The sequence below is a fragment of the Microtus pennsylvanicus genome, chromosome 11 (assembly GCF_037038515.1).
Source record: "Microtus pennsylvanicus isolate mMicPen1 chromosome 11, mMicPen1.hap1, whole genome shotgun sequence".
NCBI classification, from domain to species: domain Eukaryota; kingdom Metazoa; phylum Chordata; class Mammalia; order Rodentia; family Cricetidae; genus Microtus; species Microtus pennsylvanicus.
Window position 1 is genome coordinate 7,394,984 of NC_134589.1, and position 14,795 is coordinate 7,409,778.

General features: G+C 47.2%; 1 protein-coding gene across 8 annotated transcripts in view; it reads right to left on the bottom strand.

Moving 5' to 3' along the window:
- Positions 1-14,795, bottom strand: part of Slc39a11 (solute carrier family 39 member 11) — a 441,076-nt gene that overhangs the window by 226,189 nt on the left and 200,092 nt on the right. For 5 of the 8 annotated variants that reach the window (XM_075989998.1, XM_075990000.1, XM_075990002.1 and 2 more), the window contains one exon: positions 8,941-9,085. In XM_075989998.1, coding sequence (XP_075846113.1) covers positions 8,941-9,085 — 145 coding nt within the window. The remainder of the gene's footprint in view (positions 1-8,940; positions 9,086-14,795) is intronic. The other 3 variants (XM_075989999.1, XM_075990001.1, XM_075990005.1) reach the window with 1 other exon arrangement.

Sequence of the window (14,795 nt, forward strand, 5' to 3'; positions counted from 1 at the left end):
GGTGGAGTAAACAGAACAGAACGCTGGGAGGAAGAGGAAGTGAGGGCAGACTCGACAGCTCTCCTCTCGGGAGCAGACACCTCAGAGAGAGACGCCATGCTACCTGCTCCAGGGAAGACGCACGCTATGAAGCTCCGACCCAGGATGGACTTAGGCTAGAATTTTCCTGGTAAGCGCACCTAGGAGCGCTACACAGATGATTAGAAATGGGCTAAGTTAATATGTGAGAATTAGCCTAGAAGAGGCTAGATAGGAATGGGCCAAAGCAGTGTTTAAATGAATACAGTGTCTGTGTAATTATTTCGGGGCATAAACTAGCCAGGCAGGCGGCTGGGGCTTTGGGGACGTAGCCCCGCCGCCGCCCCTATTACTACAAAACGCCAAACACGGTATTAGGGAGACCCGAACTAGAGTCACAAGAGACCACTATGAGAGCTAAGATGTATAAAGAAAAATGAAGCTCCCACTGCCAAGGGCTAGACGGGACTCACAGAAAGTGGAAGTCTGGTGGAATGACTCTGAAGGACAGTTTGGGCGGTTGCTGCAAAGTCCAGCAGACACACATCACATCATTTCTCAACCCTGCTCCGAAAGAAGCAAAAGCTCTTGTTTACACACAGAGCTGCATGTGAATATCCATAGCGGTGCTGCTCAATTACCAAAAACGGAACCAAGTCAGACAGCTTCCAGCTGCAGAGTGGATAAACAACCTGGGGTGGAGTCACATGACGGGGAATAGTATTAAGTCATAAAAGAAGTGACTCTTATTACTTATGACATCATGAAGTGTTCTCAGATACATGATGCCAAGTGAGGGCAGTCTGGCGGCAAAGGCTGTATGATTCCACTGAGATGGCATTCTGGAATGAGCAAAACCACAGAGCCAAGTTAAATAAGTGGCTGGGAGCCGGGCGGTGGTGGTGCATGCCTTTAATCCCAGCACCCAGGAGGCAAAGGCAGGCGGATCTCTGTGAGTTAGAGACCAGCCTGGTCTACAAAGCAAGTTCCAGGACAGGCTCCAAAGCTACAGAGAAACCCTGTCTCAAACGAGAAAGAAAAATGGTTGGGGTTTACTACATGTGTGGCCAATGGGAATTTGGAGGGGTGTGCTGTTTCCTATCCAATTGTGGAGTGGTTACAGCAGCCAGGTCAAGCTGGGCACATCACTGACCCCATCACCAACCCCTTTTCCTCAAGGTGGGGGAGCAGCCACCACATTCCAGACGCCAGCGCTATGGTGAACGTCACTGAGTTCAAAACACAATTGCGCACCACGCTCATGGCCTTCCACCTCTCAGGCTGAAAGTATTTCCTTCCAATCTTCCATGATCAAAAGAAGCTTCTGCTCATTACGTGGCAAGATACTAACAGTAGAAGGAAAAGAAACACAGGAATCAGAGCCAGGAGTGAACTCGTAGAAAAATAAACCTCTAAGGATCCCACATACTTAGAGACTGCGGCTGTAGCTCAGGCTTATAGTGCTGGTCCAACCGCATGAGGCCTGAGGCCGTGAGTTTGACCACCTCTCTCCAGCTCTGAAGGCAGGCGAAAAAAATCCTAAATACTCAAGTGCTACCCAGAATTTTGAGTTTAAAGAACAGAAAGAAGAAAAGCAGCAGCTGAAAAGCAAAACAAGATATATAGGAAGCAGTCAAGACAGCTGCTTCTGGGAGCAGCCCTCTAAATCTCCCAGTAATAAAAGCCCGGCAGGAGTATCCTGACCCAGCTGGTGGGGCTCTGGCCGCTTCTCAGTTGTTTCCGAGCGCACATTAAAAACACATTACCCTGTTTAATAGACTTATGAGCTGAAATGAATGCGTCGGGCTCTTATAAATATGATGGAGCCTGCTAACCAAGCAAATGTTAAATTTTGCATAAGGAGACAGTATCCTTAACTCCTCTGTAGGACTTAATGAACACCTCAAGCAGCTCTGCAGGCAGCGGGCTCCAAGGCTCCGGATGAATTAAAAGGGGTTTCATTCTATTACTGTCAGGATTCACCACCCCAGGCTCCCTCTCCTGTCCTCCTCCTCCTCCTCCTCCTCCTCCTCCTCCTCCTCCTCCTCCTCCTCCTCCCTCCCTCCCTCCCTCCCTCCCTCCCTCCCTCCCTCCCTCTCTCTCTCTCTCTCTCTCCCTCTCTCTCTCTCTCTCTCTCCCCCCGCCCCCCTTACTTGTACCTGACACACATCCACTAAACGAACTGTGCTCCTGCGTTCAGGTATGTGTGAGCAGACGATGGGTGTGCATGTGCCCTGTGGAATGGAGCCCACACCAAGACATCCCCTGGAACCTCAGAAGGTGCCTTCACCTGGAATCTAGGACTGTGTGTGTAGCTGGGTGAGCACCGATCAAGGAGCAAAAAGATGCAGTCACGAGGGAACCAACAATCAGCTTCACGAGCATTCACTCTAGGGAACTCATGAGTCTATTGGGCATATCTACAGAGCACGCAAGGGTGCAGGGTTATGACAGGAGCTTGGGGGACCCCAATGTAGTCACTGGAGAGTGTCTTTCCACCATGTCAAGATGGCTTCCCCGGAGCTGCAGACAGAGCCCTCCCCTCTAGTTAACTTCCCTAAGCTATAAAATTCAGTACCTCTCCAGACCTGAGGTCACATACAATTGGGGTAGGATTATATAGGAACAGCTGGGAGGGGTATGTGGGTGGAGCTTACAATTCAGGCGAGGGGCCAGTCACCCCCCTGTCCCCTTCTTGTCTGAGGAAACATCAACATTCCCCAGGCCTGCTCCTGTAGCTGATCTGATGCAGATGGCAGCTGTTTTGCTCTGAAGACAGCATTCTCCTGTGGAGTAGTTCTTTGCACTGTGTGGATCTATGTCACCATGATTGCTTTAATAAAGAAGCTGACTATTCAATAGCTTGACAGGTAGAGGTTAGCAGAGGGTAGATAAGAAATATGGGTTAAGATGCAAGAGTTAGTTAGTAACAATCCTGAGCTAATGGCCAAACGTTTATAATTAGTAAGTCTCTGGTTATTTGGGAACTGGCTGGTGGGAAAGAAAAGTCTACCTACATTCTCCAACACCAAGTTACCCCAACCCGACTGGCATGAGGGACTAGAACAACAGTCAGAGAATCTAAAAGAAGCCAAGAGAAGCATTTCTTCTCACCATGTGTGACTCCTTGGGGCTGATGACCATCTGTGAGAAGATGTTTCAAAACTAGTTTGGTGCTTAAATGGTGCAATGGTTAATCTTGATTGCCAACTTGATGGCTTTAAGAATCACCATGGAAACAAAGTTCTAGGCATGCCTGTGATGGAATTTCTTCATTGGGATAACTGAGTAGGGGAAAAGCCACCCTAAATGTGAGTGGCATCATTCTGTGGGCTGGGGTCACAGGCTGAAATAAAAGGAGAAACGCAATCCAAGCAGAACAACCCCCACCCGTTCCTTGAGTGATGGTGGGCGTGATGTGAGCACTTGCTTCCAGCTTCTGCAGCCATGCCTTCCCTGCCGTGATGAACAGCACCCTCAGACTGCTGAGTCCAAACACGCCCTTCCTTGATTGTTTGTGTTAGGTATTTTCCGTAGCAATGAGAAAAGTAACACAGATGCGTTGACTTGGGAATCCCTACCCGCTGTCCAGAGTCCTAACACTGCATATCTGGACGTGAACACTACTTGGAGACAGTCTCAGTGAGGTCATTAAGACTCAGAACTAATCCCATAGGGCCATGTCCTTACAAAGGAGACGGGGCAGTGTTGTGTTGTGTTTCTTCTAAGGTTAAACCCTTGCGTCTTGGAGAGAAACATCTTAAGACTAGGATGTAATGAGAAGTGAAACAAGAGGATTGTGTTAAGAGAGGATGTTTATGCAGAGGTGAAACAAGAGGAGGTTCTAAAGGGAAACAAAGCACTCTACCTTATAGGTGGAATTCCTTAATCCAGGAAGTAAGCAACTCAAAATCACTCTAGGAAGTCCCTGAAACCAACCAGATTCACTTTGTCCCCACTCCCCAAAATGTATATAAACAGAAAGACTGCTGGGAATAGTTCTCAGAGAAGCCAAGCAGCCAGGAAGAAGCAGAAACCAGCTGATCTGTCACCAGCAAAGGACACTCTGTGGCCTCTTGAACATGTTGCTTGCAGACTGTGCAGTGTGCCCCAGGGTCCCAGCCTCGTGAGCTGTCACTCAGGCTGGGGTGGGCTTTAATGCTGAAGCCATCTTTGAGTATTCTGTTCCTATAGACCTCAGCAAAACTCACTGGTTCGCCAGCTTGGCCTTGGTGGTATCCATACTTTGGTCTGTTGTCAGAACCCTATCTGGGGTGAGTAGACATTCGTTCATCTCCCCAGGTCTAGTGTCACATCACAGCAGACATTCAGAGGAGAAGTCAGCTACCTGCAAGCCAAGAACAGGCCTCTGAAGAAGCTACCCTGCACCTAGATACTTCCATCCGACTTCCTGCCCCCAGGGTTGGCAGGGAAGGGGGTGGGAAGAGTATTTCCTCTGTTTCAGCATGCCAGCCTGTTTTGTCTGGGCAGCTCAATCAGGTTCATGGGAATACTACATTGTCTTCTGAACAACCCACAAGAAAACTGCTCCCAAACCACTGCCTAACTCATAAAAAAAGAAAGGAAGGCAAGGAAGTAAGCCAAGTGCTATCTGGGTTCTAAGCTCACTTGGATCAGGTATAGCATCACTCTTCAGAAGCTGAAAGAGTTTTGAAAGTGTATCATCGGACAACAGTCCCATAATCAAAGATATATAATTGGTCCACTTGCCTGTACAGAGCCCACAGCAAGAAAGTAGATCTGGTCATTTATTTACATTATTTAATACCCACAGTGATAAAGAGATCTGGGCTATCATCATCATCACCACCATCATCACCACCACCATCATAACCATTATCACCACCACCATCACCATCATCACCACCATCATCATAACCACCATCACCATCATCACCACCAACATCTTCACTACCATCATCATCACCACCATCATCATCATCACCACCATCATCACCACCACCATCATAACCATTATCACCACTACTATCATCACTATCATCATCACCACCATCATAACCATTATCACCACCACCATCACCATCATTACCACCATCATCATAACCACCATCACCATCATCACCACCAACATCTTCACTACCATCATCACTACCATCATCATCACCACCATCACCATCATCACTACCATCATCACCATCATCATCACCATCATCATCACCACCATCATCATCACCACCACCATCATCATCATCACCGCCACCATCATCACCACCATCACCATCATCACTACCATCATCACCATCATCATCACCATCATCATCACCACCATCATCATCATCATCATCACCGCCACCATCATCACCACCATCATCACCACCAACATCATCACTACCATCACCACCACCATCATCACTACCATCATCACCTGATGGAGGAAGGTCATTGGCTAATAAAGAAACTGCCTTGGCCCATTTGATAGGCCAGCCTTTAGGTGGGTGGAGTAGACAGAATAGAATGCTGGGAAAAAGGGAAGTGAGGTCAGAGACGCCATGCTGCTCCCCAGGGCAGACCCGATGAAGCTCCGACCCAGGATGGACGTAGGCTAGAATCCTTCTCGGTAAGCTACTACCTAGTGGCACGACACACATTAATAGAAATGGGCCAAGCTGTGTTTAAAAGAATACAATTTGTGTGTTGTTATTTCGGGGCATAAGCTAGCCAGGCGGGCCGGGAGCCTGTGGCAGGAACACAGCCCATAGCTCCTTCAACAATCACCACCATCATCACCATCATCATCTTAATCCTTTGTTTTTCAGCCTTCTGCAAAAACAAAAGTCCTACCATATTTCATTTTGCTTCCCTTCTTACCTTGTGGCACATTCTAACAACCACCATGCCTTGCTCCCACCCTTTCAATGAAGAAGTCAAGGTTACAGGCCTGAGCCCAGAAGGGATGGAGGAAAAGAAATCCATTCTTAACCTAAAGAGGATGATAATTCAAAATGGTTGGTGGGAGGAACTGAGGCACAAATGTCAAAGACTTAGGATACATTAGAGTCTCGGGGAACCTGAAGTATAGTAGAAGTTACAGCCCTCTGCCTTCAAAACACATAGGTCAGGTCACACAACTAAACCAAAAGTCATGAATCTGAAAAGGGAACTGGAGGGGAGGGGTTGATAACAGTGGGAGGAATATAAAATGGTGGAGGGCGAGTGATCAGAATGTATTATTTACGTATATAAAACTTCCAAAAAACAACACAAGTACACAAAAATTTTGCATACTTTAAGAGGCTAATTAAGCATTTGATGCTCATATACAGACCCCTAGACACATACATACATACAAACAAACAAACAGACAAACATACAGACAGACAGACAAACAACTATTCACTAGTGTCAAAATGTTCTCTGCCAAATTCTCGATAACAAGGAACAGTAGAATTAATCTAAAGGACTATCAGTCATGCAAGGTCAAGGCCAGTAACAAAATGGGATGGATCCAAGAGTATCCCATCCAATAATAACATTTGGTCAAGTTCAAAATCACAAGACACAGAACGATGGCCAAGGACGACCACAGAACAGGCCCGGAGATCCTCAGAGGACACACAGGAAGCCAGAGATGGTGCCTGTGCCTGTGGCTGGGGGTTAAGCTACAAGTGATTTGAGGTTGGAAGTAAAGTCCCTCTTTCTCTTTAATCCCTGCCATTACATTTTGAATTAGAAGAAAGACTTAAGAAGGGTGGGTGGGTAGAGGGATGGGTAGGAGGTTAATGGAAAGAGAGAAAGAAAAATGGGAGTGAGGGATGGGGAAGAGAGGGAGAGAGGAAGAGAAAGAGAAAAACAGGGAATGATAGAGCTTTAAAGGAACTCCTGGCCTCAGTACATCCCCAAATAGCCCCAGCTTTGAGAATAGCTGATACCATAAATGTTAGACACAGACAACCATCAATAGCTAAGTGTCTAATAAATGATTTTCCCAGCCTGGCTGCTGCTACCACCCAGGGCAGCTGAACTTCCCTCCCAAGGCATGGCTTCTCTGGCTTTTCCCCCTGCTGAATCAATTACAGAACATGATAGCAGTGCCATGATTGTTTTTTAAAGGCTGGTGTTTGTCACTAAATGCCCATTAAGCTGGCCTCCTTGCTCCGGTTACAGCAAGCTAAAGGACAAATCCAGATGGCACAAGCAGTGCCCCTTCAGGCTTGGTCTGCAGGAGGCCAGGCAGCACAAAAACATTATCAGTCTGAAACTCCCCAGATGCCTGACACCCACAGGTGCATCCAGGTGAGACGAGCTGGCAGCGAGCAAGCCATCTTCAAGAGCTGCATCCAGGCCTGCAGCAGAACGGTTAGCAACAGCTACAAGGATTGCTTGGCAACCAGGTAACAGGTGGTGCCTCATGTTCTATGGCAGGTGAGAGGCCTGCAGCTCCCTCCATGCAGCCCCACCATGGAATACGGGTTGCCTGGGAAGATGCAGAAAACTCCCAAAGCTCCCTGGAAAAGGTACCCTGAGGGGTTAGGGAGATAACTCAGTCTATAAAGCACTTGCCTTTCAGGCATGAGGTTCTGAGTTCAAGCCCCAGAGCCTACACTAAAAAAGCAGGACACGATGATGTGTACTTGAAGTCCCAGTGTAGGGAGACACAGAGAGACAGATCCCTAGGATTATGTGGCCAGCCTGCCTAGTCAACTTGGCAAGTTCCAGGTGAGTAAAACAACCACCGTCGGGTCTCATAACAAACGGACAAAAAGGTCCAGAGTAGCTGAGGAATAAGGGCAAAGGTTGTCCTCTGGCTTCCACAACACACGCATCCACACCCGTGTGTGTGTGTGTGTGTGCGTGCGTGCGTGCGTGCGTGCGTGCGTGCGTGTGTGTGTGTGTGTGTGTGTGTGTGTGTGTGTTTGGCAGTTTTCACATTGTTTCTTGACAGCCACCCTGAAACCCCAACTCCTTTGGTTGAAAAGACAAAGAAGTATGGCCAGGCCAATTTTTCTACCCTACAAAAACGTTGAGTTAGGGCCACAACAGCCTCACAAAGGCACACAGGAGTAAAGCAAAGAAAATTGCAAGTGAGCATTCACAGAGATCTATGTGTCTATGCACTCAGGACTGGACATGAAGAACGACGCATTTGGTGGAAGACAGCCCTTGACCACAGTCCTGAGGGAGAGAACGACAGGGACACTGAGAGTGTAGGAGGTGTGTGATAGGTGGCAGAGGGAAGCTGTCACTGGCCCTCCACAGCCTGAGAGCCTATCAGATGGATTTTATTTCCCGGTTCTATCCCAGCCAGGAAGTGGTGGGAGGCAGAGAGGGTCAACCAGAAAGAAGGCACCCAAGGTTCTTCCTGGATAATGCACTCTGGGCAGAATCTGAATGGAAACAGGGAGCTTGAGAGCTGCACAGGGCAGAATCCAAGCTCAGCCTGGACCCATCTGAGTTTGAGGAATATCTGACTCCTTTGGAGAGACTCTTCCCTGCAACTCAGCAGAAATGACGTTGTTTTCTTGTCTTTAAAGTGTTCTGACCCCATATAGACAATGCAAGAGACGCATGTGCTCCTTCCCAGGTGAATCAGAGGGTCAACATCACGCAAATGAAAAGGGCACTTGGGGTTCACCGGGAATGGGGAGATGGGGAGTGGACCAATCAAGGCTCACCCTTTCTAACTTAAATCAGTCCCATTCAGAGTGACCCCTGCCCATTCACCCAAGCTGGGAACAGCAACAAAGCTCTTCCGACTGCCTGTATAATGGACAAGCGTTTGCATGAACACGAGATGAATGAGCACAGACAGAGCACCACTGTGAGCAGTGAGGCGAGCAGCCGGGAAGGGCAGAGCATCCGGCATTCCCTCCTCTCCAAGCACCAGCCCCAGGTCTGGACCCTCCCTCCGGTCCAGCTCAGCGTCCGCAGCAGAAAGCTTGCCTGAAAGAAGCCCAACGCTACCTATCCGGATGGAAAGTTCCCTCTCAGGGAAGAGCAGTGTGGCAGGGCCCTCGGGATCAGACTTCTTCATCAGTGCAGGGTCCAAGTTCAGGGCCAGGGCCGTCTGGGGATCTTCCGCAGCACCCTGAAACAAGAAGCAGGACGTCACCACAGCACTTCCGTGTCCTCGGAAACTCCAGACCCTCAGGACCACAGATATCTGGACAAAGGACCCATGTCCTGCTAAGAGTACCAAGGGCTGAGTACCTGACATGATCCAGGTCTCACAAACTGGACTGTTGAGAAGATGGCAAGCTTTGGGTAGATGACTTTGCAGGTTCCAAGACCCAAGGTCTAAGGAGTTGGCACTGATCCCCTAAATGATAACACCCCCATACACACACACACACACACACACACACACACACAGAGAGAGAGAGAGAGAGAGAGAGAGAGAGAGAGAGAGAGAGAGAGAGAGAGAGAGAGAGAGATTGAGATTGTCACTACCGGGTACTGAGTATGACAGACTTGGAACATGACCTGTTTAAGCACATGGGGACACTCATCCATCCCACCCGTAGCTGCCTCTTCTGGGGTCTGTGACAGAATGCCAGACAAGAAACCTGCAGTTTAATAAAAAGCTAATTTTGCTGATTATTTCATATGATTCTGTCTATGATGGTGGAGAAGGCACGGCAAAGCAATGCAGTTTACCTCACCGCAGCCAGGAAGCAAAGAAAGGAGACAAGCCCCAACTTCTCCACCTTTCCCTTTTCTCTCCACTTAACCCAGCCAGGCCCTAGGCTGAGAAGATGGTCCTGCCCACATACAGAAGGGATCTTCTCACTCCAGGCAATCTTCCCGTGGAAATACCCTCACACCCACAGATGAGTCTCAGCATCGGTTACTGTGAATCCAGTCAACCCTGAAGACCAATGGTCACAAGGCCACCACTTGTCAACACGATACTAGGACACCTCCCATAAGGCCACAGCGCTCTGCTCCTAGGATGCAGAAGGGTCGTGTCCACCCCACCAAACAGGATGCATTCTGTCCTCTGAAAGTCCTCAAAGTCATAGCCTCAATGTCACTCAAAATCTCAAGTTCAAAGTCTCTTCTGACACCTAAGGCAATACCCAGCTGTGAATTCCTGGAAAATCAAAATTCGAGGTGTATGCTAACCATCTACAAAAGCACAGAGTAAGGATCCCTAATTCAAAATGGAGGAGTGGGAGAATAGGGAGGACAGACTGAAAGGCAGCAGGGGAAACATGAGACCCCACAGCTCCACAACGAGTGACCAGGGCACACACTCGCGCGGAAGCACACAGCGGCTTCCCAGGAGATCCTCACAGTGAGCCTGGTTCGATCACATACAGGCTGATCTCGCAAGCACCCTCCAAGATCTGGGTGTTGTGGCTATTCGGACACTGTGAAGATATATTGCCGTGATCGGTGTAGTAAAAAGCTAAATGACCAATAGCTGGGCAGAAGAGATAGGCGGGACTTCCCGGGCAGAGAGAGAACACTGGGAAGGAGTGGAGTCACCAGCTGGACATGGAGGAAGTACGGTGGGCAGTACAGAGTGAAGGTAACTGGGCCGTGTAAAAGAAATAGATTAAGAGATATGGGTTTATTTAAGTTATAAGAACTAGTTAGGAACAAGCCTAAGCTAAGGCTGAGCTTTCATAATTAATAATAAGTCTCCATGTCATTATTTGTGAGTTGGCGGCCCAGAGAAAACTCCATCTACTTTGGTAGAAACCTCTACACCGCCATGGCTCGTGCATTCAGTGTGCCTGCTAAACCAATGCTATACAGACAATGCCAAATCTGCTCCCATGTTAACAGACCAGATCTGACCATAGCTACAAGAGGCCTGTAAAGGTCCAGGTGAAGGAATCTAAAAATAGAATTCCATAGATAGCCCTATGTAAGCAAGAAACCCTGGTGTTCACTATTCACAAGAAAAATCCTTCGGAGGAGTGTGTAAATTTCTATTGGAAATGTGCTGTGAGTGAGGTCTGGCCTAATATTTGATTGTCTCAGTGGAAAGTGTTTGGCTTCTCCTCAACGTAACTGATCTCTTTACAGACTATGCCCTTCTTGTCCACAACTTACAGCTTACTCCTTTTCCAGACAGCCTACATATTTTCAAATCTTTCTGCTCTGCTTTTTTGCTCACAATTCTCACTATAAACTTGACTAAAAGCAGCCAGCGATAAAACCATCCCATCACCTGAAGCTTATGCTGTCTGGGAATCTCCTCTGTCAAGTTAATTTATGCTTTACTTTCTTTTTATTATTTTTAATTGTGTCTGTGTGTGTGTGAGAGAGAGAGTGTGTGTATGTGTGTACATGTATGTGTATGTGTGTATATGTGTGTACATGTGTGTGTATGTGTATATATAAGTATAGATGCCCACAAAGGCCAGAGCGACTGATAACCATGGAGTTAGAGTTACAGGGGGTGTGAGTGAGTGTTGGGAATCAAACTCAGGTCCTGTGCAAGAGCATTATGTGTGCTCTTAACCACTGAGCCATCTCTCTAGACGTATCCATAACTTTAAAGTTGGCCTCCCATGAAATTTTAGGACACAGTTAATATAAACAGAAGTCTTTGCTAGGACATAACAGGCACGGTCTGCAGCCCGGCTCTCAGCAGAGGGCTTCTCGCATCAGGAACCAGGTGAGAACATTCTTCACTGTCTGAGTTTTTATGGGATTCTGGTCTCCTGAGTTTCCAGCAGAATCACACACTAAGTCTGCTTACAGCTTCTAGGGCATGTATGGGCCACACCTCTAAATGGTTCCAAATTGTTCCCACACACCAAAGAAAGGTATAATCAGGGTTAGTCATGACAATCCCCCAATTCTGGTATTAGTTTTCTGCATTTGCTACTTCTCTATCACCATAACACAAACTCCTGGCGGAAGAACAGAGGAGGAGGAAGCATTTATTTTGTCTCACAGTTTTGGAGACTTTCAGTCCATCACCATGGAGAGGGCACAGCATTGGACAGCGGTTCATAACAGCAGGTCAAAAAGCAAAAAAGGCATACAAATTACAGCTTTCCTTGGGGACATTTCTTTTGGGAAAGAATTTCAGAAAAGGTGTGTCAGGCTGTACCTTACACACACATACCCCTTTTTGTTTTATCATGGCCATGATGATCAAGGACAAAAAGAAACTAAAGATTCTGATATTTTATTTCATCATTTCTTTCCAATTAAATATTAAACATGAATACTTCATGGTGTCTCACATCTTTTTTTCCCATAGTTTTTTCGATAGTTTCTTAATTCTTTACACATCAAACCTTCTATGGAGTACTTTACCAAGAGTACCAAAGCCTCATTTAATCTTGTCTGAAAATGGGGAGAGGGGCAGAAGCCCCCATCCTTGTTTGGCCAGTCCCACACAGTCCCCAGCTTCTACACTGAATCCTGGAATTCCCCTCTGTCACACTGCATGACATCTGGCTCTTGGCATCATGGTCAAGGCTGACACCACAGATGGACAGGATCCTGGGTGGATGAGAAACCCTGAGCAAGGCAGCCCACACCTCTGCAGAAGGCCCCTTCAACCACTTTCGGGTGACAGCTGGTGTCTGCGTGATGAGCCGTGGGCCACGGAGTCGCAGCTCTTTGTTTGTTTGTGTGCTTTAATTATTTCTAATTCTACATCTCCCGCTGCTATCTGACAGATCACGGCAGCAATAAAAAGCGTGCTTCACCATGAAAGGGGAACAGCTGACGGTCTCGCCTTTGTCTTCCTTCTTTGATGATGTGATCGGCGAAGAACTGGGAGAAAGATGGAGGGGTAGGGGGGAATCACTTCATTGCAGGGGAAATGCCACTGCATTCTTGTGCACCAAGCTGAGGCTGAGACCACTCATCCAACTGAAACCCTCCAGGAAGGCACAACTTGAAGACAATCAGGTTGATTTAGGACAATGGTTTTTAATAGCATGATTTTAGTCTCCCCTCCCCAGACCTCAGAACACGGAGGTGTGTGGGTGGTTCCTTTGATATTTCTCAATATTCTATCATGTTTGAGACAGCCTCAGAGCAAAGGACAATCAAATGACAATATCGCTATGTGGAGCAGCCCTGGTTTTGAAAGATTTGGGCTGACCAAGACCTCACAGCTCCCCGCGTTATTACAGATTAATGCTGGGAATCCCGGGCTCTTGTTCCTACCAGGAAAAGAATTCTGTCACTTTCTCGGATGACTGCTGCCTGCCTGCCCTCACGATTCAATACATTTTTAATTAAGCATCAACTGTCTACCAGAGCTCTGCAGCTCCTCGAGATATAAAAGAGCCAATTCCCATTCTGCACGAACCGTCCCTTCTCCTTTGAGAGACCATAACAAACAATCAATGACAGATTGAACAATTAGAGACCTGAATAGTGACAATGTTTGGAAGAAAGGGACCAGGAAGGTGGCTCAGTGGGTCAAGCGCTTATTGTGTAAGTGTGAAGAACTGAGTTTGGACCCCAAGCATTCAAGCACCAGGCACAGTGAAGATGCCTGTGACCCAGCTCTGGGGAGGCCAAGACAAGCGGATCCTTGGATCCCATTGGTCAACCAGCTGAGAGAACTGAGGAGTTCCAGCTTCATAAGGCAGAGAATGGCCCAGGAAGACATCTGGCATCGACCTCTGGCCTCCACACGCACGTTCATATATGTGCGTTTCCACATATGTACAGACACATATACCACACACATATACTGCACACATATGTACACACATATATCACACACACATATGTACACACACATATACCACACACATATGTACACACATATACCACACACATATGTACACACACATGCACACACACATATACCACACACATATGTACACACACATATACCACACACAAACAAATTGAGTAAATGCAGAAACAAATGAAGAAAAATATGTCACAGTCAAGGGTTATAGCCACTCTTGTTCCCGGCTCTGTGACGGATGGTTGTCCAGTGATTTGTATAAGCTTTGCCATTATTAAACATGGAGGTGTGTGTGATCCTTGCATTACAGTGACCTTGGCTGTGATCCTTGGGACAGTGGCCTCTCTGTGTAGACAAGCGTTTAAGAAAAAAAGAAAAGGAGAACAAATCATGGCATCCCCATAGCCCTCAGATCTTTCTACCACTTCATTAACCCAGACCCCGGTGGCTGTGTTGCTTCGGATTCATGTTTTAGGGAGTAGGAGGAAGTACACTTAGAAGCCTCCACCCCAGCTGTACGGGAAGCTGCCCTTTTAGGGCCAGCAAGACGGCTTAAGGCAGTGATCCTCAACCTTCCTAACACTGCAACCCTTTAATACAGTTCTTCATGCTGTGGTGACCCCAGTCATGAAACTATTTTTGTTGCTACTTGATAACTGAAATTTTGCTACTGCTATGAATCACAAAGATCTGTATTTCCCAATGGTCTTAGGTGGCCCCTGTGAAAGGGTAGCTCAGCCCCAAAGGGTCATGACCCACAGTTTGAGAACCACTGGCTTAGGAGGTATAAATCTGAAGACCTGCATTTCCTCCCCAGATTTCACAGTAGAGAGAAGAGAACAGACTCCCAAAAGTTGTCTTCATACATTTCTGTCTGCATGTGTACTCCAGTGTGTGCGCTCTCTCTCTCTCTCCCTCTCTCTCTCTCTCTCTCTCTCTCTCTCTCTCTCTCTCTCTCTCTCTCCTTCTCTCTCTCTCTCTCTCTCTCTCTCTCTCTCCTGCACATACTCACACATACAACTAAATAAACTTTTTTAAATGAGACTCCCTTTTTAAATGTTATTTATCTTATTTTACATGTGTGTTTTTCCTACATGTCTCTATGTTCATGTAC